Source organism: Anolis carolinensis, chromosome X (genome assembly GCF_035594765.1).
Source record: "Anolis carolinensis isolate JA03-04 chromosome X, rAnoCar3.1.pri, whole genome shotgun sequence".
Classification (NCBI taxonomy): Eukaryota; Metazoa; Chordata; class Lepidosauria; order Squamata; family Dactyloidae; genus Anolis; species Anolis carolinensis.
This window is the reverse complement of record NC_085847.1, coordinates 6,851,624-6,875,601: the sequence shown is the minus strand read 5'-3', so window position 1 is coordinate 6,875,601 and position 23,978 is coordinate 6,851,624. Positions and strand designations below refer to the sequence as shown.

General features: G+C 47.3%; 2 protein-coding genes across 11 annotated transcripts in view; one reads left to right on the top strand and one right to left on the bottom strand.

The window, feature by feature from the left end:
* bicdl1 (BICD family like cargo adaptor 1) overlaps positions 1–11,648 on the bottom strand; it is a 41,264-nt gene extending 29,616 nt beyond the window's left edge. For both annotated transcript variants that reach the window (XR_009999990.1, XM_062958421.1), the window contains exons 1-2: positions 11,006–11,648; positions 209–424 (exon numbers count right to left, since the gene is read on the bottom strand). Coding sequence is in view for 1 of the 2 variants with exons in the window: in XM_062958421.1 (XP_062814491.1) it covers positions 209–424; positions 11,006–11,392 (603 nt within the window). In the remaining variant the exon portion in view is untranslated. The remainder of the gene's footprint in view (positions 1–208; positions 425–11,005) is intronic.
* Positions 11,649–21,362: 9,714 nt separating this feature from the next.
* cit (citron rho-interacting serine/threonine kinase) overlaps positions 21,363–23,978 on the top strand; it is a 67,982-nt gene continuing 65,366 nt past the window's right edge. For 4 of the 9 annotated variants that reach the window (XM_062958416.1, XM_062958411.1, XM_062958414.1 and 1 more), the window contains exons 1-3: positions 21,368–21,477; positions 22,289–22,440; positions 22,885–23,026. In XM_062958416.1, the coding sequence (XP_062814486.1) occupies positions 22,345–22,440; positions 22,885–23,026 (238 nt within the window). In that variant the 5' untranslated portion in view covers positions 21,368–21,477; positions 22,289–22,344. Of the gene's footprint in view, positions 21,478–22,288; positions 22,441–22,884; positions 23,027–23,978 lie in introns of all 9 variants that reach the window. The other 5 variants (XM_062958412.1, XM_062958408.1, XM_062958413.1 and 2 more) reach the window with 4 other exon arrangements.

Sequence of the window (23,978 nt, the reverse complement as noted above, 5' to 3'; positions counted from 1 at the left end):
GGGAAAATAGGCCTCTTGCCGACCCTTGAGCTCCTCAAGTTGGGAGTCACAATAGGATTCGAGTCCAGGCTTCTACCATCCCAACATGAGGGCCTGACAGAGGTTGACGCAAGTGAAATTCCCACAACAGTAGCTCAGCCAAAGAAGCAGTTTCATCAGATAAAGGGACACAGCTGTCATGGGGGGGAAAAACCGCCTAGCCACTCACCCTGTTGAGCTGATCCAAGAGTCTTTGGTTCTGTTCCGATAGTTCCTGGACTGCCCGGGTCTTCTCACGGTCGGCTTCTCGGAGGTGGACCTGCTGCTTCTCCAGTTCGCCCTGGAGCTGCTTCACATCACTCTCCAGCTCCGAGACCCTTCCTTCCCATTCCCCTTCTTTGTTCTCAAACCGCCGCCGCAGTTCATGCTTCTCTTGTTCCAGGTGCTGTGGGGCAGAGGGGCGGGGAGGGAGACAAGGAACACGTCATTGGTCGCATCTTTCATGCACATGTTTAACATCCTACTAGGAAGTTCCACTTCCCAGCCAAACACACACGTCAACCCTTTGGGTCTGGGTGCAATCAATACGTGACACGGGGAAAGCAGGAGAAATTCCCTTTTTCTGCCCTGGGAGAATGTCCCCTAACCCCATCCTCTTGCTCTTCAGACTTCCAAACCAGTTCAGCAAGACTTCAGGCATCTCTTTGGAGATCTTTATCATGTCAAGTGGGTGGCTTCTTTGGTCATATTCCAAACAAGCATGCAGCATATATTTATTAGTAACTTTTCTACCCCACTTTTGGTAGCTTAAGTGGCTGAGGGGGAAAAGGAAGGGGCCTGAGGCTGTTAGGAATGGGGGGAGTTGGAGTCCAAAACACCTTGAGGACCAAAATTTGCCCATGCCTGCTCTAGGAAGACATTCCGAATTCAACCTAGATCCCAGAGGAGGCAAAAGCAACCCCCCTCTGAAGAAACTGAGGGTCAACCTAAGTCAGAAACACCCAACAAGTCTCACCTAGAACCAGCAAAGGAAGCCTTGTAAGACCTGAGCTGGGCAGGGATGGCCAGGGGCCTTGGGGTGGGCTCTCCTTTGTCGAGCCACCGGAAGTCAGAGCTGACTTGACAACAAATGACAATCAAACATTAAAATGGATCTAATGAGCAAGTCGCTGAAGCACACAAATTAGTCCACACAGATCAATAGTGTGGCTTCATGGTTTGCTGTCAACTCAACGTCGAAAAAAGGCAACCCTGCCTAGGAACAGGGGAAAAGGAGAAAGGAGAAAGGCCGGCGGAAAAGGAGAAAGGCCACCCTTGGAGGCAGACTCCCTCACGGAACCAACGGCCCCGAGTTCGCATAGGTTTACCTGACAGCATCTAATAACAAAACGATAATGCTAAGGCTGCCATTAAAAAATGACATGATTACAGGCCATGACCTTACTTTTTCACATATAACGTTATGATGTATTATTCCCAAGAGTGGAGGGGTCATTTGGGAGGATTTGCAGTCACTTTCATATTGCAAGTGTTTTTAAATACCGTGTTAGTAACACAATATGTTCTTAAAAATGAGTCACTTCAATGCACGCCTATGAAAAGGTAGAGAATCCCTTCACGTTAAAAAATAATGCCTTTGATTCCAATTAACTTTCCTAGCAACGTGGACTAATCTTGGATGGTGTCTACACGGGCAGTGTGAACTTCCCTTTCCTCTCTGACATTTTAATGGCTTTGAAATGCCCCGGCTCTGCTCCTTTTTATTTTTAAACAGAGCTGGGGAGCTTTTGACCCGACAGATGTTTGGACTTCCATTCCCAGAAACCCCAACCAATGAGAAGGGATTATGGAAGTTTTAGTTAGATCTATACGGAGAGCCAAAGCTTGCCCAGCTGTGCTTCGAAGGCTTGATTTGAATGTTTGTTAATGGATAGTGTTTTGCTTCCTAAACTGCCTGGTGAGCCCTCCTTCCGCCTGGCAAGTGGCATCAAAATGCATGAATAAAGCAGTTTTAAAAACGGCAACACATTTTGGAGAAACTTTAAATACAGTGACGTGGAACCGAAATAGAAAACGCCTTCCGTGTCTTTCAGGAGACGATGTATGCTAAATATAATAACACAGATCAGAAAAGCAGGTCGGGTTAGGGGTGCGGGGGACCACCATTTCTGCAGTCAAGAAAGGAAGAATCTTTTAGAACGGTTCTCTCAGCGGCTTCCTTCTGTTTCCGAAAGCATGATCACCGGAGGTCAGCAAAAGCACGTCTGGAGGATTTAGTGCAGTGAAGTCATTTTCCGTCAGGAAAGAATTAAGGTCATTTTATAGAGAAAGGAGGGGGAAAACCAACGCGGCATCACACCAGGGCTGACAGATGGAATTTCAGCAATAAAGGACACGTTGAGCTTTCATGAGGAGAGGTACAGGCTGCGGAGACAGGGAAACATCTCCCCAAGCACCACGTGTCAAAGGCAGTTGGCCAAAGGGACCGCTGCTTGGCCTTGGGTCCAGCGGGAGAACCGCTGCTTAGCCGGCAGAAGAAACAGGTCCCGTTCTGGACTTGGCTGAGCCAAAGAAAGGTTCTGGTCAAGCCCCATGGAGATCCTCTGCCACACAATAGAGGGAAATGCCATACACATTCACCCGTCCACTCTGTTCTCGTCTGCAGCAGTGCATCCAGTCTCAAGAGCAGCCCTTGAGAAAACAATAGAGACAAGCTGGAAGGGAATCAGAGGAGGGCAGGGAACCCTGGCAACTACTACCTTCAGCGGGGTGGTAAAGCCTCTGGTTTTGTTTTTGTTTTTTTGTCTGGACTTTCAAGGACCCAGCCAACGTAGTGCAACCTTGTCGAGAGGGGCCATCAAGCTAACTGTGATTTCTTGGTAAGATTGTTCAGAGAAGGGCTGCCTGTGCTTTCCTGAGAGAGGATGGCTTGTCCAAGGACACCAAATAAGCTTCCATGGCTGAATGGGAGGCTCTCAGGGCCCTAGGCCAACACTCTGCAACCACTACAACGCATTAGCTCAAATCATACTTCTTGGCAAATGTTCTTCAGAGACCGCTTGCCCTCACCTTCCCCTGTGGGATCCAGTGGGTTTCCATGGCCAAGCAATGGGCATTCAAAGCCTGCTCTCCTGGAGTTCTAGTCCAATGCCCAAACCACCAGCCACGCTGGCCAATAAGATTTATTCAGAGGAGGTTTGTCATTGCCTTCTACTAAGGCTGAGACAGTGTGATGTGCTCATGGTCACCCAGTGGATTTCTATGACTGAATCCTCTTCAGACTTTGTCCTCCTGAACTCCTATTCCTAAATTCAAAACTCCATGCTCTCCTCTAAATTTGAATCTTATTGTCCCCAACCAAAAAGGTTCAGAGCCTCAGATGGCTCCTCTGAGGGAGAAGCAAGAGCATCATCACCTTCACCATCATTGCCTAATATTTAGGCTAAGACCTAAGAATCATGGGGATACCACCACCCATTTCGGACAACGCAACGTTCAAACATAGAGGCTTATAAAGCTGTTAGCTTGCCCAAAATTGAGTAGTCCATATGAATCAACATTGGTAGATCCCAATGATTCACTAGGTGTACTCTTCTTGGAAATGGTAACAGAAATCAAGCCAAAGAGGACTAGATTGGAGATGCTACTTGGAAAATCTGCTTTTGGCAACTAAACGATAACTGGCTAAGACATTTGGGGCATTACAGTTGTTATTTTTTGTAAAGGAACTTGTTCATGCTCAGAGAGCAGGCCATTCCCTTCTCCCCCCCCCCCCCCAAACACACACACACACACTCACCCCTCTTTCTTGCTTTTGTCTTCTTGCCTTCCTACTACTTTAAGAGACTGCCAGGAGAGAAACACTTAGCTCCTGCCAAAGGTCTGCACTGATCATTTGCAGAAGGCTTTTGAAAGGAGGCCAAGGGCTGCAGGTTGCTCACCCCTATTTTTAGGGAATTGGAAAGTGTGAAGGAGAGGCGGAGGGAAGGAAGCAAAGGCCTGAACATTTGAAACAAAGCGCAGCACCGAGTGGGCGGAAATGAGATGTGTCCTCCTGGAGTCAGTGGTTGAGGTTAAGGGGGCATATGTTCTAGCTAGTGTTGGAATTCTGACTGCGCCGGCTGGGGAATCCTGGGAGCTGTAGTTCAAGAAGCCCTTTCCTTCTCCCTCGCCTTCCAAATGCTCTCCCACTCTCTTCAACAGCCCATGCATTTTGCTTTGGCTTCCCCGTGGGCCTGGAATGGTCTTCCCGGGAGCCCTGTATGGCGCTAAGCATCTCAGGCTCTTAAAGTATTGGAGTCCCATCACTCCCAGCCAGCACACTGATCAAGGGTGATGGACCAAAGCATCAGGAAAGTTCCCACTTGATGGCGGAGGGAACTGCTTTGGTTGGAGCGCTTAGTCCTCAAACACCGACCTCCCTGCAATGTGCAGAACCAATTTTGAGGACGTTTGGATGATAAACCTGTACCGAGACCCTACACTGAACAAGTAGAGCCTAACACTCGACTTGTATAGTTCTAAGTCTTTCAGAAAATGTGGTTGGTCTTGGCTCAGAGGGGAAAAGAAACGAGGGCGCACTCCCAGATGCTTTTTTCTATTCCCTTCCAAACTCAGACCAGTTGCGTCTCCATTGTCCTCCCTCTTCCCTCCTCTCCCACATTGGCTAAAGAATATCCCAGTCCAAAGAGGGATACAGGTGTGTGTAAGCCACACTTAGACACAAGTCTGTCACTAACGGGATGCCACGGAGTGTGTTTTTACATGGTCATGGCAGCCAGGGACAAAGCTGCGGTCCCTTCTGCTCATGCCCTGTTTGGTCATCCCTTCATCCCATTTCCACCCCATTGGTCCTCACAGTCAACATCGGGATTAGGAACGGGCGTTCTGGAACTCTGCATCCCTCTTTCTTCCTTTTGCCTATGTTTCTCCTTCACCACAATGAATGTCGGTGGTATGATATAAAAACTTTATGCACATTCTTTAGAAAAGGGCTAGCAAACGCTCCTTAACCCCACAGAAGTAATTTAGGGACGTTGGGGCTAGAAAGGCCCCCAATCTGGACATTTTTGTCCAATGTGCTGATTAGGTTCAGGGTTATGGAAGGGGACCCGCACATACTGTTGTGCTTAGGAGTGCGCTGTGCATGCAGGGGCACTTGCGCATGTTTTGTTGCATAACACCCCAGTCCCTTAACAAGGCAGCGTAGGGCAACAGGAATGTTACGCTCTTGCGCTGTCTTCTTTCATCCAAAGTCTGGGGGTGTCTATTCATTCCTACGGGTGGTTGTGGGGCACAGGCGGATCCAAGGGGCAGAGCCTGGGACCTGCAGTACAAGAAAGGAACTTTGGAAGTGCAGTACAGAAGCCATTTGTCTCCCGCCTGGAAGCGGCAGTTTTGCTTGAGTAATGACCACCAAATGCATGCTTTGTGCCAGAACCTTGAGTTCTCCTTGCTCATCTCTTCACACCTCCAGCAGCCCTCTCACCCCCTGTAGAATAAATGGCACCCACCCTTCCTTCGGTGCAGAATAATCCAAAGGGGCCATGTTAGTCGTACCTCTCCCCCAGCGCCTTCTCCCTTTCCTCCTTGATAATAACACCACCATCACAACAAAGTCAACAGCAGGTTGTTTGGCACTTTATACGACACCCAAAATCCAATGCTGCAAGCAATAGCTTTGTAACACCTTAACCATAGGGCTGGCCTTGTGCAAAGCACACTGGCTGGGATGTGCAGAGGCAAACATACAGTCTCCTGGTCCAATCCCAGTGGAGTTTGGGCACTCTACTGGTGGGTTTCCCCGCCAACTGCCTTTGCCCGACCAAGCAGATGTCTTGCTGCAAAGGGCCAGAACTGGGTAACTAGCTAGGAGTTGCATGAGATAAACCACAGCGGTGTATGATGGTGGGACAATACATCCACTTCAGGCTTCACCCTCACTTGAAAGGACCTAAGGTGCTATTGGGGAGATAGGATCCAGGCCTTTGGATACTTCCTTCAAAGTGCAGGTTGAAACCTGAACCAGATTTACCATCTTGCAGAAGCAGCTGGTAAAACCAACGAGCTTGCAAACCTAAATAGCAGATGAGCTCCATATCTGTGGGACCAATATCTGCAGTTTTGTTTACCCACTTCTGACAAAACATGGCCCCTCTAGACATTTTCTAGGCCTTTGAGTATGACTCTGGGGCATTCTTAGGCGGGAAGTCCTTCATTTCCATAGGGTTCTCTATTATCCACAGTTCATTTTGCTCTTGAACAGGAAACCCAATTGATTGGGACCTGGATGGGGGACCACCAAAAAAGACCAGGTGTGATAGGCTGTATTTCAGAGGAAATCCATTTCAGTATTCCTTGCCTAAGAAAGCCCTGTGAAACCTCTGTCATTACATCCCAAACTGGGCCTCACCCCCAGCAGTTTAAATGAACATTATTTGGGATGTTGGCCTCGCACTTGGGGCCAGGCAGGGCCAAATGAAGGCATTGCTCCCAAATAAGGATTCTGTCCCTCCCAAAATGAAAATCCCCACCTTGCAACCCTTCCTGCCTATTGCTTTTGGATTGGCAGCATTCACACAGGTTTCTTTCCTGCCGGGGAGGGCAGGTTTGGGGGGGGGGGGGCTTTTAAAGTGGGCTTGAGAGCTTTGAATGACAACGCCAAGTCTAATCCAAAATAACTGGACTGCTTCATAAGGTTACTCTTACCAGCACTGCATCATCATCATCATCATCATCATCATCATTATTATTATTATTATTAGATACACAACAAGATGAGTACACAGCAAACAAGAACACTATGCTGGTTGTTGTATTGGATCACACGTCGGACACCTCCCAAGTATCTAGGACTATGTGATGTATCTGCAAATATTACTTATATACTCGAGTATACGTTTTTCAGCCCTTTTTTAGGACTGAAAAAAAACCTCCGCGGCTTATACTCGGGTGAGGGTCCTGGTGGGCTTATATTCAGGTCGGCTTATACTCAACTATATATGGTATATTTATTATTTTTCTCTATTATTATTGGTACTGTTACATTTATTATTTTACTTTATTATTGTTGTTACTTTTACATGTATTTTACTCTATTTTTATTATTATTAATACATGTATTATTTCACTCTATTTATTATTACATTTATTATTTTACTGCATTTATTATTATTATTATTATTACATTTATTATTTCACTCTTATTATTAAAAGGATACATAAGTACATTTACATTGAAGAAGATGAAAATAATGATTTAATCAGAGTTGAACAGTCCTATCTTAAATGACAGTTTGATGTAAAGATTCAAAAACATTTAAACTACTGATGCCTCAATTAATGTAATTTTATTGGTATCTCGGCTTATACTGGAGTCAATGTTTTCCCAGTTTTTTTGTGGTAAAATTAGGTGCCTCGGCTTATATTCGGGTTGGCTTATACTCGAGTACTGTATATACGGTATTATTATTATTACAGTAGAGTCTCACTTATCCAACATAAATGGGCCGGCAGAACCTTGGATAAGCGAAAATCTTGGATAATAAGGCGGGATTAAGAAAAACGCCTATTAAACATAAAACTACATTATGATTTTACAAATTAAGCACCAAAACATCATGTTTGACAAGAAATTGACAGAAAAAGCAGTTCAATACACAGTAATGTTACATAGTAATTACTGTATTTACGAATTTAGCACCAAAATATTGCAACATTGACTACAAAAATAATGACTCCTAAAAGGCAGACTGTGTTGGATAATACAGAACATTGGATAAGTGAAGCTTGGATAAGTGAGACTCTACTGTATTATTATTATTATTATTATTATTATTATTATTATTATTATTACATAAAACTTTATTTCTAGACTGCCCTCTCACCCCAGAGGGACTCAGGGTGGTTAACATACATAATAATACATTATTATTATTATTATTATTATTATTATTATTATTATTATTATTATTATTATTATTATGATGTCACAGCAAACAAGATAGATATGCTGGATTTTGTATCACAAAATCCCAAGTCGAACACTTCCCAAGTGTCTAGGACTGTGTGATGTATTTTCGGATGATGCGTGCAGATCCCAGTCGGGTGGCCTTTTGCAGTTGGCAGATCGTGATTTTGTCAATGTCTATTGTTTCCAAATGCCGGCTAAGATATTATTATTATTATTATTATTATTATTATTATTATTATTGAGAGTGCAGGGAGAGAGCAACACTGGCAGGCTGTGATTCCATTCATCTCCTTGGAGATTCTTGCAGCCAGGAAGGCCAATCCCTTTCATCAAAATAGCCTCAAAGATGAGGTTTGTCTGCCGGGGGTGCTTTGATGGTGCTTTTCCTGCATGGCAGGGGTCTGGACTAGAATGTGGTCTATGTGGTCTCTTCTAACGCTATGAGGTCTCCTCCACCTTCTCTTCTTCAAGCTAAACATACCCAGCTCCCAAAGCCCATCCTCAGAGCGGTTCATGGTTTCCAGACCTTTGACCCTTTTGGTGGCCATTCTCTATGCCCCTTCCATCTTCTCCATCTCTTTCTTGAATTGCTTTACCCGGAACTAGACCCAGGGTCATTCCAGGTGAGGTCTGACCAAAGCACAAGAGATTGGGACCAGGACTTCCCTTATGTCATTGATGCAGCCTAGAATAGTCTTGGCTTTTTCGCTGCTGCAGCACACTCTCGACTTGTGGTCTCCTAAGACCCCTAGGTCCCTTTCCCATGGACTGTTTCCTTTTGTGCATTTCCTTTTTAGCGCCAAAGTCTAGTACCATACATTTCTCCCCACTGAAATTCATTTTGTTAGTTTTGGCCAATCAGAATTATTCCAGGTGAGGCCTGTTGGGCTCCAGCTCCCATTGCCCCCAGATATTCAAAAGGGGTGAGAGTGTTTTTTTAGGAGCATCAGCTAAAAACTAAGGAGCACTGACTGCTATGTATGTATGTATGATATACACTCTATTGTCTCAAATCTAATGCTCACCTTATTTTGTCTAAATTCCCTCGCCCAAATTCGGGTGTGCATTCGATTTGTGTCATACGGTAACCAAAGCAGTTAAAGTGGATCCATTCTACAGCATAGATGCGCCTCAGGGTTATTATTATTTGATAGTGCATTACTTGAGTCAATATGGTATTTTATTATTGTTGTTGTTGTTAGTTTGTTATTATTTGATGGGTTGTGAGACTTGAGTCAATACAGTACTTTATACAATCATAGAGTTGGAAGAGACCACATGGACCACCTAGTCCAACCCATTGCCATGCAGGAAAAGCACAATCAAAGCACCCCCAACAGATGGCCATCCAGCCTGTTTGAAAGCCTCCAAGGAAGGAGCTTCCACTGGACTCTGAGGCAGAGAGTTCCACTGCTGAACAGCTCTTCTTACAGTCAGGAAGTTCTTCCTCATGTTCAAGTGGGATCTCCTTTCCTGTCATTGGAACCCATGGCTCCATTGAGTCCTAGTCTCCTATTATGTTGCGTTTTTTATTTATTTATTTGAGACCCCAGTGGCACAGTGGGTTAAACACTTGTGCCAGCAGGACTGCTGACTTGAAGGTTGGGTTTGAATCCAACCCGGGGAGAGCGTGGATGAGCTCCTGTCTGTCAGCTCCAGCTCTATGCGGGGACATGAGAGAAGCCTCCCAAAAGGATGGTAAAAACATCAAAACATCCGGGCAACGTCCCCTGGGCAACGTCCTTGCAGACGGCCAATTCTCTCACACCAGGAGCGACTTACATGTACAGAAGAACACAGCACACATCAGGTCCAAGTGTCTGGGATTGGCCTCTGAATATTGGGCTTTTCCGAAGGGCCTTGGATATTAGAGATAAGTTGTTATTAATATTATTATTAGGTGGCACATGGGATCGGATCCTGGGGGCCCTTCTGGACAGGATCTGGTGCCAGGTGTGCTGTTTATCCCAGATTTTCTGGCCCTGCGGGCTCATATAATCCTTTATCATTCTATTTTACCTTCCTGGGCATTTGAATAATTTTTTTTATCATTTTAGGTCCAACAAGGACTGACTTGGGATTCTTTTAGGGGGTTATGTATACTGTGATGTTCTTATCGATGGGCGTAAACTGTCTTGGAGAAAGGTGACATAGAGATGCTCAAGTAAAAAAATCAATCCAGTACAAAGCTGATACTGGGCCTTTGCAGGCAGGCCCCAAACCCCAGGAAGGGATCCAAGAGCCTTTCCAAACAGGGCCTATATCCCAGGCAGGAAGAAAATCACATGAGATCTGCTTTGAACTGGGTTATCTGAGTCCACACTGCCATAGATGCCAGGGCCCTTCCACACAGAACCTCAGGGCAGAAAACCCCACATTATCCGCTTTGAACTGGCTTATGAGTCCACACTGCCTTATATAATAATTAAAACATATTGTATATACATATAATATTCATAATATTATATTGTGATACAATACTAATAATACAATATAAGAATATTAATTATATATTTTACATGTAATATTACTAATAATATTACAATATATGGATACAGTACAATATAGTAATTTATTACCAGTATTGTGCTATGCTAATAATATCATATTGTACGTACATTTAATTTGTAAGCCGCTCTGAGTCCCCTTCGGGTTGAGAAGGGCGGCATATAAATGTAGCAAATAAATAAATAAATAAATATTCCCAGTTCCAAGCAGAGAATGTGGGATTTTCTTCAGCTGTGTGGAAGGGGCCCCGGGTGTTGTGTTTATCCCAGATTATCTGCCAGTGAGGACTCATATAATCCGGTTCCAAGCGGAAAGCCTAGGCTGGGCTGCAAGGAAGGGCGGCAGAGCGTGAGCGTGGCGGCGTTGGGCATCCCTGAAGTGTGTGCGGGCACCCGGGAGGCCGGGCCTCTTGGGGCCTTTGGGGCGCCCCTGAGGGGAGGCCCCTGCCTGCTTCCGGTGCGGAGGGGAACTACATCTCCCAGGATGCCCCCCGCGGGCGGGCGGGCGGGCGGGCGGGCAGGCGGGCTTCCGTCCGGGGCGGCTCACCTCCAGCTTGTCGCTGAGCTCCTTGTGCATGCGCTCGTACTGTCGGCTGAGGTCCTGGTTGCGCTCGAGGAGCGCCTTGCCGAGCCGGGCGGCGAGGAGCAGGTCCTTCTCCTTCTGCCTCATGAGGGAGCGCAGCTCGGGCTCGGCGGCGGCGGGCTCGCTGCTCTCGGCGGGGCGGCTCTCGTCGTGGCCGGCGGCGGCCAGGAGGGCCAGCTCCTCCTCCAGGACCAGCTCCAGGTCCGCGGCGGCGGAGGAGGAGGAGGCGGCGGCGGCAGGGGCCGTCTCCGGCGGGGCGGGCGCGGCGTCGCGGCCTTCGGGCAGCTCCATGCGGCGCCCGGCGCTGTCCAGATCCGCGGGTGCTGAAAGGCGCAGGCAGGAGGCGGCCATGGCAGGGAGGCGAGGCGAGGCAAGGACGCGGCTCGGCCAAGGGCTCCCTCCCTCCCTCCCTCCTCCTCCTCAGGCCTCCTTCCGACGCCGCTTCCTTCTCCGACGCCGCCGCCGCCGCCCGCAGTCACGGCCACCTCGCGCGGCTCGGGCGGTCGGGCCGGCTCCGCGGCGCCCCTCCCGCCCCATCTCCGCCCGGGCGGCGCCGGCAGGACATCGCGCGGGACCCGCTGCCCAAGCCCGGCGCCTCCCCGCACTGGCCCGCACGCCCCGCCCCTCGCGCCGCCCACCGCCGGCCCCCGCGCCCTGACGTCGCCGCCCCGGACACGCCCACACGCGCCACCCCTGCCTGCCCGGCCCGCACCAGAACATTCCTGCGCCTCTCGCCAGGCCCAAGGCCCCCGTCCCCGCAGCAGAACGCACCGTCCGGGCCAGAGCCCTTCCACCAGGCAGGCGCCATTCTTCCCCTTCTTACTAGATACCAAGGGACATCCAGTCCAAACCCCCTCTCTTATTATGCAGGAGACACCATCAAAGCCCTCCCAACAGACGGCCATCCAGCCCCTGCTTAAACACCTCCACAGAAGGAAGCTCCATCATCATCATGATGGTGATTATTAGTATTATTATACTGATACAACCCAAGGGTCATCCAGTCAGTCCAGCCCCCTTCAATGCAGGGAGACACCATCCAAGCATTATTATTATTATTATTATTATTATTTACTTAATTTCTATCCCACTCTTCTCACCCCACAGGGGACTCAGAGCGGCGTACAACATACATTTAGGCAAAAATTCAATGCCTCTTTATATAAGGAAAATATAACATAAAATCAATAAAAACAATCAACATATAAATACAATTTAAAACCATTAACATTAAGATATTAAAACATAAAAACAGCATCCAGATATACCCTACTAGCCCTCCCCCTCCCGTCATGATCTTAAGGTCTTCTTTGGCTCCCTTGGATGGTGCATTCCCAACAGATGGCCATCCAGCCTCTGTTTAAAACACTCCAGAGGTGAAGGCTCCTTTATTTATTTATTTATTTATTAGTGACATTTATATCCCGCCTTACTTTTTCACCCCGAAGGGGACTCAGGGCGGCTTACAAGTCATATGTGCATACAATATATTATATTATTCGTATAGCACAATATAAGCATTATATTACTATATTGTATTATAACACTATATTGTAATATTATTAGTAATATTACATGTAATATACCGTCATAATAGTGTATTATTATATTGTATTACATTATAGGCGCTCCAGTGGCACAGTGTGTTAAAGCGCTGAGCTGCTGAACTTGCAGACCGAAAGGTCCCAGGTTCAAATCCCTGGGTTCAAAAACATGCAAACGTGAGTAGATCAATAGGTACCGCTCCAGCGGGAAGGTAATGGCGCTCCATGCAGTCTTGCCAATGGCCACATGACCTTGGAGGTGTCTACGGACAACGCCGGCTCTTCAGCTTAGAAATGGAGATGAGCACCAACTCCCAGAGTCAGACATGACTGGACTTAACGTCAGGGGAAAACCTTTACCTTTACCTATTACATTATAATATTATTAATATTATATGCATATACAATATAGTATTATTATTATATATAGTATAATATGAATACTATATACTATTAGTATTATACCATCCTAGAGTTGGAAGGGACCCCAAGGGCCATCCAGCACAGCCCACTTCCACTATGCAGGGAGACACAATCAGAGCCCTCCCAACAGAGGGCCATCCATCCTAGTTGGGAGACACCATCCAGTCCAGCCCCCTTCCACCAGGCAGGGAGGCACCATCTGAGCCCTCCCAACAGAGGGCCATCCATCCTAGAGCAGGAAGGGCCTCCAAGGGCCATCCAGTCCAGCTCCCTTCCACTATGTAGGAGGACACTCCCCGAGCTCTCCCAGCAGAGGGCCAACCACACCTGTTTGTGGCCTATGTGCCAGAGCTCTGTTGCTCTTTCGCAGGCGGCCTAACCGGACCAACTTTCTCCGCAGAAATGAGCCAAGGCGCGGAGGACGCCTTCTGCTGGTTGCGCCTGCGATAATCCCACCGGCCTGATTAGCGAAATCCACTGTGCTGCCAGCATTAAGCCCAAATGCCTCTTCCCAGCGCACAGCACACAACGGGATTAGAAGGGGGCGAGAGTTAATCCGCCCCAAACAAAGCCGTACCCCCAGACTTTGGGGCCACGGGCGCATGGAGCCTGGAAGAGGTGGGCCTCCCTTGGGCTCCAGCCCACCACCTGCTCCCTCTGGGCATATGAACGCTTTGTTTACCCAAAGGTCGCCCATTAATCTCCGGTTCAGAAAAACCTGTCACCGTCCTCAGAATCGCCGTTTCATTGAACTCCTCCATGCATCATCCTGCCCTTTCATTTTGCGTGGATCCCAATTGGGGAAAGGAGAGATGCTCACGGAGGGCAAATAAGAACGACCTGTTGGCTGCCCTTCAGCCTCTTCCGGCCAATCTGGATTGTTCCAAAGTGCCAAACCCTTCCATTTGCCCAGTCCCAGGGTCAGAAGGGTCCTAGGCTGAAGCACAGAGATGTTTTGCTAATCATAATACAGTAGAGTCTCACTTATCCAAGCCTCACTTATCCAAGCCTCTGGATAATCCAAGCCATTTTTATCATCAATGTTTTCAATAAATCATCATATTTTGGTGCTAAATTCGTAAATACAGTAATTACAACATAACATTACTGCATATTGAACTACTTTTTCTGTCAAATTTGTTGTATAACATGATGTTTTGGTGCTTAATTTGTAAAATCATAACCTAATTTGATATTTTTTTTTTCGTGTCAGGAGCAACCGGAGTTGCTTCTGGAGTGAGAGAATTGGCCATCTGCAAGGACGTTGCCCAGGGGACGCCCGGATGTTTTTGATGTTTTTACCATCCTTGTGGGAGGCTTCTGTCATGTCCCCGCATGGAGCTGGAGCTGATAGAGGGAGCTCATCCACACTCTCCCCAGGTGGGATTCGAATTTGATGTTTAATAGGCTTTTTCTTAATCCCTCCTTATTATCCAAGTTATTCGCTTATCCAAGCTTCTGCCGGCCCGTTTAGCTTGGATAAGTGAGACTCTACTGTAATAATGACAATGATAATAATAATAAAAATAATAATAACAGATTTTATTTCTCACCCTCCTCTCAAGACTCAAGGTGGGGTATACTATAGACAGGGCCGGCCGGAGATATTTTTAAATGTTAAGCGGGGGGCTAAAAAGCGCCCCCGCCACCGGCCCCGCCTCCCACGCCCTGGCCCCGCCCAGCGTGCCCTGGCCCCGCCTCCCACGCTGTGTGGGAGGCGGGGCCAGGGCGAATAGTGCGGGGGGCGGGGCCAGAGTTGGCCCCGCCCCCCGTGCCCTGGCCGCGACCAGCACACCTAGGCCATTTTGCCCTTAGTAACAAACTAAGGGCAAAAATGGCTTATCTGGCTGTGCGCATGCGCACAGCACAGATAGGCCATTTTTGCCCTTAGTTTGTTACTAAGGGCAAAATGGCCTAGGTGCTTGTCGCGGTTTGGCGTGGGCGCGGGGATTGAAGCCCCGCGGGCCCGCGCCAACACCGGAGGCGTCGGTGGCGCTACGGGTCGCTGTCGACGCCTCGACAGCGCCCCTAGCAGCCAGCGCCCGAGGCGGCCGCGTCAGCGGCCGCCTAGTAACAACCGGCCCTGACTATAGATAAAAACAGAAGACCACAAAAACATACGGCACACAACACCATCAATGGTAACAGCATCAGAGTCCACTGATCAGATTTAATGAAAACCGTGCTGCCTTTGTTACGTAATGAGCCCTTTGGCATGGGAATAGCGGCCTGTTGGTTTTGGAAGGTGCCGCTCTGTCTGCGTGAAGCGGCCACCTCGCGCGTCCCCAGCCGGCCGTCTCTTTGGACTGTGCCAGCGCACACCCCCAGAGTTTCCTTGCAGCTCCCTTCTCCCTCATTGCAGGACACTTTGTTTATTTCAGGACAGCTTCACCCAGTATGTATACCGGTATATATCTCTCGTGAAACAACAACCTCGTGCTTTATCCATAAGTCAGTCTGTGTCGTCTTTATCGTTTATTCGGTAAAAGCCATGTTTTTAGGGCTCTTCTAAAGCCCAAAAGAGTTGGAACTTGTCTATTATCTCTGGGAAGGGTGTTCCACAATTGGGGAAACTATCGTCCTTTGCGGCTGACAAGAGGGAGCAAGGATTCAGGATCTGTTACCTGTGAAGAACCTTTGCATAATGATGGTAATTTCAGGGCCTTGTCGAGATCTGGTGCCAGATTAGGAGACACTGGCCTGAATAGTCATCTTGGGGGGGGGAAAGTTTCAATCCTTCCCGAAAAAGGGCCTGGTGTGGATGCCCCTGTTGCAGTAAATGCTTTCTTTCCAGTGCCTGTGAGTGTGGCAAATGGCCAGCAGAGGGCACTGCAGGGCTGGAGAGGACCAAAATAGCCCGCAGCAGAGAAGTTGTCCTTCAGCCGCTGAATGCTCTTGAATGGCTCCCTCCCATCAGGGCCACGGGCCTCAGCTGGAGAAGGACATCGCATCTCAGAAGCCAAATTGAAAATTTCCGGCCACAATGCAGAGTCTTCAGCCACTGAGGGTGAAGGCAAGGGCAACCTTTTCATAACCGGAGGAGGAGAACATTGCCGCTGTCCTCTGACGTGCGGCCCTGGCTCAGAGGAAGGCCAAAGGCAACGTGTCCCCAACCAAGGACAACTTGAGGAGCTTCGGAAGGGTTGCGCTCTTGGGTATCTCAAGGAAGAGGAGATCAAGCCTTTCCAGAGCCTTCTGGGCCTAGGAGCATGTATACTATGGTTCTAACACCGAAGAACATCTAACACCGATGTCATGATCTCCGATCTTTGACATCTCTGGACACAGAGCAAGCGCTGACAAAGAACAGATGCCAGCCATAAAACGGGCCAGCCATAAAACCTCAATTACCCTCTGGTATGTGAGAGCCCCTATATAAATGGGCTACGGAGAAGATTCTGGTATTCTGTACAATAAAACCTGTTGGAATCTACCAGCGTGTTGGTGCTTTCTTGGTGCTTTCTTCTGGTGGAAAACTTACCCACAGCACAACTGGAAGAAGAGAACCTAACACAGAGGAGGTGAAGGACCTTGGAAACCGACAACTCCCAGAGCAGCGAAAGTGTGGTCACGCTGCATTCATTCCACACTGTAGATCAGGCATGGACAAACCTGGGCCCTCCAGGCTGTGAGGAATGGTGGGAGTCCAAAACAACTGGAGGGAGGCCCTTTGTCTATGTTACATGGTGCTCAAAAAGAGAATAATAAGACTTACCTGTATGGTCCTAACCCCTGGGCAAAGTAAACATTGGATTGTAGTGGACTTCGTATGTTTCAGGATAGTGGCACGCTGCTTTGGAATCCTCACGCCTTGACGGTTTATAAATATTCATCGGCAGATAAAGAAGAGTTTGGAAACTGTGTTTTGCATAATGCCAGTAATCTGGGGTGAAGAATGGGATGCAGACTCAACACAAATCTTCTTAACAGTTGTCGGCTGCTTGGGAAACGCACCAAACATCAGAGACGGCAACCGGGTGTTTGGCTGATGGGTTGGTGTTGCACATTACTATTATTATTATTAATATTATTATAATTTATATCTCACTTTTTACCTCTAAAAAGAGACTGAAAGTGTTGGAGACTAGCCCGGAAGGGAAGTAAAGGAGAGAATTCCAGGAGAGCAATAAAACAAGCCTTTTATTGTTATCACAGCTGATGATAAGGCAAAACAGCCGTAGGTACCCATTTTTGTGGGTCCATAACATGCAAATGGCCGTCGCCACATGTGTGTAGCAAACAAAGAATTTTATACCTCTTGGCTTATCTAGAATTGACCAGTGGCTGAGGATCTTCCCCACCTTCCACATCTACTTGGCACAAGTGATACCAATGACCTAACTTGTTTACTCTGAGCTTTCTTCTCTCTCTGGATCTTCCTGGAGAAAGGCACCAGCTCACAGGAAGGGAGGGGCATAGGCCCTGTGTTGCACATACTACTTTGGTTCATACAAAGTGCTTATATTGTCTATATAAGACTATATAATATATGCAGAGGCAAAGCTATATTAGGCAAAAGTTTACTATTTTCTGGCTTATGGTGCCTACAAAAGTGGCTCATGACACTAGCAATATACAATTTTAAACCCGAAAGGGATACAAGCATTAAAACTACCCATGAACTTTTTGCCGCCATGCATTACATTCAGCGGCAAATACTTTTTTTGGTTGCAGGGTTTTGAAAATGGAGATTAGATCCAATGCATTAGATCCGATGGCACATGAGACTGGAGTCAAAGGGGGCATTTATTATTGCAGGTTGGATGGGTTTTTCAGGGCCAAGCTCAACAATGCCAATAGTCCATAATTACTAATTTATGGAGGAAAATAAAGTAACACACAAGAACACTGCCAAATTTTCCGGAGACAGGAATAAGGGCAACCATTTGGTGGTGGCCTCTTCACGGAACAGTCAACCTGTGATTCAGAATCCCAAAACAGGCAATCATATTGCGTTCGCTGCACAGTTTTCTTGGGCAGGTCTTCTGCTGCATAATACAGTTGTCATTGTTTATCTTGCCCACGCTGAAAATGAAACACCTGCATTAGTCATCTGCGTGCACCTTGTGCCTCCCATCACACGGAAAGGGAGCGAAAGAGGGAGGGAGATGCCTTGACTAACATGCCTGAGGAATGAATGGTGCGGAGTCCGTCCACTCAGGAATAGAGTTGTGCAATCTGGGTAAACCTTGATCCATTTCGTGTCCTGAAGTTGAAATCCATGTACATTTCCCTCATCTCCCCTTGTCATGATTTGGGTTTGTGTACGAATGTAACTAATGTCTAGTTGCTTGATAGGATTAGTGTCTAGCAGAACTAACATGAAGGCAGACCTGCATATTGGAGCCACTCAGAGACATCACCAACACATTTGAAAGCCCATCCTAAGGATCCCAAACAAGACCTATAATACAATCCTATGCATGTGTGCTTCAGAGTTTAGAAAGGTTACTTTTTTGAACTTAAACTCTGAGGAGACCCCCAACCAGCATGACCAATCGAGGAAACATTTCAAAGTTCTCTTCTATTTGGGCAAAAATGCCATTGGGAATGTGTATATGGGACAGAAACATTTGTTTGGGTTTTCTCAGCCCTCCCATGCCAATTTCTTGGCCGTCAAGGCCTTGTCCCCATTTAGACACAAATCATGAAGCCACCATTCCTGTTTTTGTTTGTTAAAAATTTATTGATGATCACCCTGGTTCCCTTTGGCTTGTCTTGTGGAAGACTAAAGATGACGACAGCTGTGTGGCAGAACGGGAACGATCACCCGTCACGGTCTCTCTTCTTTATGCGCCGGAACGGTTGAAACCTCTTGCGGTGTTCTGGAAAGGGAGCCCTGCTGCGGCCTCAGAAGGAAGGGGCCCTGGAGCGTTGTTGGGGGCAGTCAGGGCGTGCTGGAAGCCAACGGCGTATTTCTGGAGGTCACTGCTCAGCCAGCCCATCACGTCGCCCCGATCGCACTGGCCCTGGCGGAAGAAGCAAACGGTGCCCTCGGTGTTGACCGTGTTCCGGTTCTCATCCCGGATCACCACCACCTCCTTCTCCTCTAGGTCGAACGCTTCAGGGGGCTCCGCAAAATCGGACTCGCTCAGGAGGGAGTGCTGATCCCGCTCCCGCTCGCTGAGGCTGGTGACGTCCACAAAGCAGACCAGCTTGCGTTTCCGCTCGCAATTTGTCTTGCCACTGCTGAAGAGCGTGACCCGGGAGAGGCTCGCTTGGCTGTGCAGCCAGTCGATGTCTGGAGCCATGAGGGTGGCCGGCAGAGCAAAGTTGGGTGCAGAGGGCTCTCTTGGAGTATGAGCTGTCATGGTGCCAGAGAGTCGCGATGTGCCTGCCTCCTCTGTCAATGTCCCATCCCCTTCTGCTGCCAGAGGGCACTGTCCCTGGTGTGTATAGCCACAGTTTCTGGGGCAACGGCGACATCACAAAGCACCAGAATAGGCTGCCAAGACCAATCAGGGGCCAGCAAAGGGTTTAAAAGAGACCTGGGACAATGGGCCGGTCAAATGACTGGGCCAAGGAAGTCTTGGTGGTGCTAAAGTTGTGTGCTATCGCCTCTAGAAAACATGTATTTCATCACATAATAGTCACCCCTGCATAATAGTCGCACCTCCATTTTTGGGGTGATAAAAACTGTATTTTTGTTTTCCTCCCATAGTAGTTGCACCCTCGTTTGGGGATGATTTCCCATTCCTTCCTTCCATCCGTGAAGGCAAGGCAGTTGAAAAACTACACAATGTATGTCTCTGGATCTCCCCTCTTCTCCTTCCTTCCTCTGAGGCCTTTCGGCAGTTCACAAAAACCTGGAATGGAGGTCTTTGGAGAAAGGAAGAAGGAAGCACAATCCAAGTTCCAGAGACCCCCATTCAAGGTTTTGTGAACTGCCGTCCCATCCTTGGGTCGCTGACCTGAAGGTTGCTGGTTCGAATCCAACCCAGGGAGAGTGCGGATGAGCTCCCTTTATCAGCTCCAGCTCCATGCAGGGACATTAGAGAAGCCTCCCACAAGGATGGTAAACCAACCATACATCTGGGCAACGTCCCCTGGGCAACGTCCTTGCAAACAGCCAATTCTCTCACAGTTTCTCAAGTCGCTCCTGGCATGGGGAAAAAAATCCTTGGGATAGCCATGCCAGGTGATGAGTGTCTTTTTGTGTCCAAGTAGCTGCACAAAGGACGGGTGGCCTGAGCCTCTGATTCCTGTTGTCCTCTGCACAGCTGGAGTTATGGGCCCAGTAGAGATGGAGACGATGGGTGATGGAGTCTGTTATGATTGAGATGATACTCAGGAAAACGGCTGGGGGGAGTTTCCTGAATCGTGAGGTGCTGATGAAAGGTCTTGATTGGTGGCAGATTTCTCCAAAAAGACATTTTATATGAAGACATGCAATATATCCATTAAAAGGGATACACAAATAGGGGTCCACGGATACCGGGGGCTCCCACCGAGGGAACTGGGGCACCCAGGGAGTGGTGGGAGATAGCGAAGGGGTGCCCGGAGACAAAGGGGTGGTTAGTGGGGGCGAGAGGGAGAGAATAGGCCCTGCTCTGAGGGCCACGGGGGCCGGCGGTGGGAGGCAAAAGCAGGAGAAACAGATTCAGGGAATACAAATGACACAAAGAAGCTGCCATTGGACTCTTCCGAACCTCCGGACCTTCGCAAAAGGGAAAACCAAAAAATAAAAGGTCCTCGCCAGCTGCATCTTGTCCCTGCCGCAGTCCTTGTGAGGCGATTTAATATAATTTGACCCTGGGGGGGGGGGGGGGGGAGGACAAAATAGCAAATATATATATTTTGGTGGGAGTGGGAGGAAAAAAGGGATCCTAGGATTACATATTTGCAAGGGTGTCCATGTTTTTAGAGAGGAAATGTGAAATAAAGAAGAAAAGTCCAGGATCATAAGCTGTTAAGAGTAGTATGTATGATGTGTTGTCGAAGGCTTTCATGGCCGGGATCACAGGGTGGTTGTATGTCTTTCGGGCTGTGTGGCCATGTTCCAGAAGCATTCTCTCCTGACGTTTCGCCCACATCTATGGCAGGCATCCTCAGAGGTTGTGAGGTTGTGAGGTACCTGAGGATGCCTGCCATAGATGTGGGCGAAACGTCAGGAGAGAATGCTTCTGGAACATGGCCACACAGCCCGAAAGACACACAACAACCCTGTAGTATGTATGGTTTGCTGAGGGAGACATTGAGGTAAATAAAGGCCAAACCAGAGCAGAGCCCGGCCAGGCTGTTGAGGTGGAGAAGCCCCGCCCACTCCCCTCCAGCCCCTCCCCTTGGCACCAAGAGAAAGGAGCATGCGCAGGGCTCTTTGCTCGAGGGTGACATCATCCGGGCGAGGGGATTGGCGGAGAGGTCCAATCTCGTGCAAGGGGGCGGGGCCGCCGCGACGAAACACCGCCTTCACTGTGTTCAAACCCGGAAGGCGGGAAAACGGAGGCGGTTTCTTCTCTGAGGCGGAGGGTAAGGCTGTTCGAATGCCTTGAATGTAGAAGTCTTTCTGATTTGGGTGTGGAATAGTCTTGCTATGACAGGCATGGGCCAACTTGGGCCCTCCTTGTGTTTTGGACTTCAACTCCCAGAATTCCTAACAGCCTCAGAAAGGGCCTGAAGCTGTTAGGAATGGTGGGAGTTGATGTCCAAAACACAAGGAGGGCCCAAGTTGGCCCATGCCTGTGCTATGACAATGTAGTATAATTAAGTGTAGTTGGTATTTTGTTATTAAGTAAGTCTGTGGTTAATTGATACATTTGTATGTTTAGTGTACTTATGCTCATTATTGTATTATGTTTTGTTGTTGTCTGGTTTCCTTGCTATGTTGGAAACTGCCCTGAGTCCCTTGAGGAGATAGGGCGGTATATAAATAAACATTATTATTATTATTATGCTTATGGCACCTTGGGAGCTGTCATTTGGCGAGGCACAAGCATCAGAAGGCAACAAACCTTGGCAAACTAAGTCTTCCAGGACTCCGTAGCATGGAGCCATGGCAATCAAAGTGGTGTCAAACAGAATTAATTCCACAGTGTCCATGCACATCTTGTTCTGGATTTGGAATAATAATAATAATAATAATAATAATAACTCTGCCTGGCAGGAGGTTGGACTACATGGCCCATGTGGTCTCTTCCAACTCTGTTATTCTATGATTCCAATGCATTTTATTTTTTTGTGAAGATTATCTATTAATGCATGCTATCTGACTTTTAAAAGCATGGTTGAATTTCCCATAATCATAGGGGTGAAAAGCAAAACCAGTAAAATCTCTTTGTAGCATTTGAAACAACACCTCCCATCACAGGAGATGCCCATTCCTGTTGACGTCTGAAAATGTTGAAGTTTAAGTATGGCGTACCCAATCCATCAGAGCCAGCCATCATGGAGTCCATCGCCAGCCGTGCATCTAGACTTAATCTGCTTTTTCAGGTATTTTCCCCCTCTTCAGATGATATTTACTCTGCTTTTGCTTCTGCAAATCATGAATATTACATTTTCTAATATGTGGAAGGAGTGTCACATGATTTCTGACTGTTACCTCTGTAAGCTGCAAAAGGCCCAGTCCCAGCTGGAGAGTGTCTGTGGCCCATTGGCATAATCAGTGTTCACAGTCCAATGTTTCACAGCTTCCTTGTTGCTTTAAAAGCTGAAAAAAAAATCCCAGAAATATCCACACAATGAACTGGTTAAAATATTCTCTGCAATGGGTGTGGGCAGTTTGTAGACCTCGTGATATAGATAGCCAAATGGGAGGGATGATGGGTGCTGTAACACAAAAATCTCTTGATGACACAAGTTGGTCACCTCTGTGAATCGCACACAAGGAATTGTTCTCCAATTTTTATTTAACTGGTATTTGCTTTTGTTTACCAGGGAAAGTTACCCTCTGCGACTCAACAGCAGATGTCCCCACTTTCCAGGGAAGGCCTCCTGGACACTCTTATGGCACTTTTTGAAGAATGTAGTAATCCTGTTTTAATGAAAATCAAACATGTGGGCAACTTTATTAAAAAGTGTACGTCTCCTGGTTTCCTTTTACGTCTTAAGTTAACAAGCACATTTATTCTTTAAGGGCAGAGAAAATCCTTGTAATAACAGTAGATTATGTATTTCTGACATGCTTGTATCCCGCTGAGACAAAGGGATGTTTCATGTAGTAAATGAGTGGGGAAACCATGTGTGGTGAATGTAGGGGTTTAGTTGATTTTGCATAGCAAATAGCAAGGTGCAGTTGAGGTTGAATTTTATTTCAGTGACTTACCTGCATTTCAGTGAGCGATGAGTTGGAGAGGCAGGATGTGCACGTGTGTGCATCTGAACTATTACAATATTTGTTTCTTCTAAAAATAATAATATTGTACACCATTAAAAATTATGTAAGTAAGAAGTAGAGACAGGATTAAAGTAACAGGTACTTTTAAAAATGCTTTTAATTCCTACTGAAATAAGTGTAAGCAACATGTTACACTTCAGAAATTTGCCTCCTTATGCCACAGAACGTAAGGATCACCCTGTGGCTATATGATCAGTCCTGCTTATGTTACCACTGTCTTTATTTCATATATTTCTCAATTTCAGCTAGAGGTAGAGCAGGAGGACCAGTGGCTGTAATTTTCCACAACAATTTACTCTTTCATCCTAAAGGCTTTCTATGACATTACACGTTTTGAAGCCTTGACGTATTTGGTTGTCTTTAAGATGATGTTGTCATTTATATAGCAGCATATTTGGTTCCTTATAGAATAACATAAGCAAAAGACAGGGCACTGTTACAAGGAGCTATGTGTGAAAAGAGTGCATTTGAGCAAGGAAAACGGGAAATATGTATCAGTGCTGTTAAATTTTTATAAGCTTTAATTGGGAAACCGAGAAAAAGAATTTAAATCAAAGATTTTGAAGAAGAGGTGGGTTTCAATATGGAATATGAAGGAGGTGGGAGAGTTCACCCTATGTAACTGTTTTAGAGG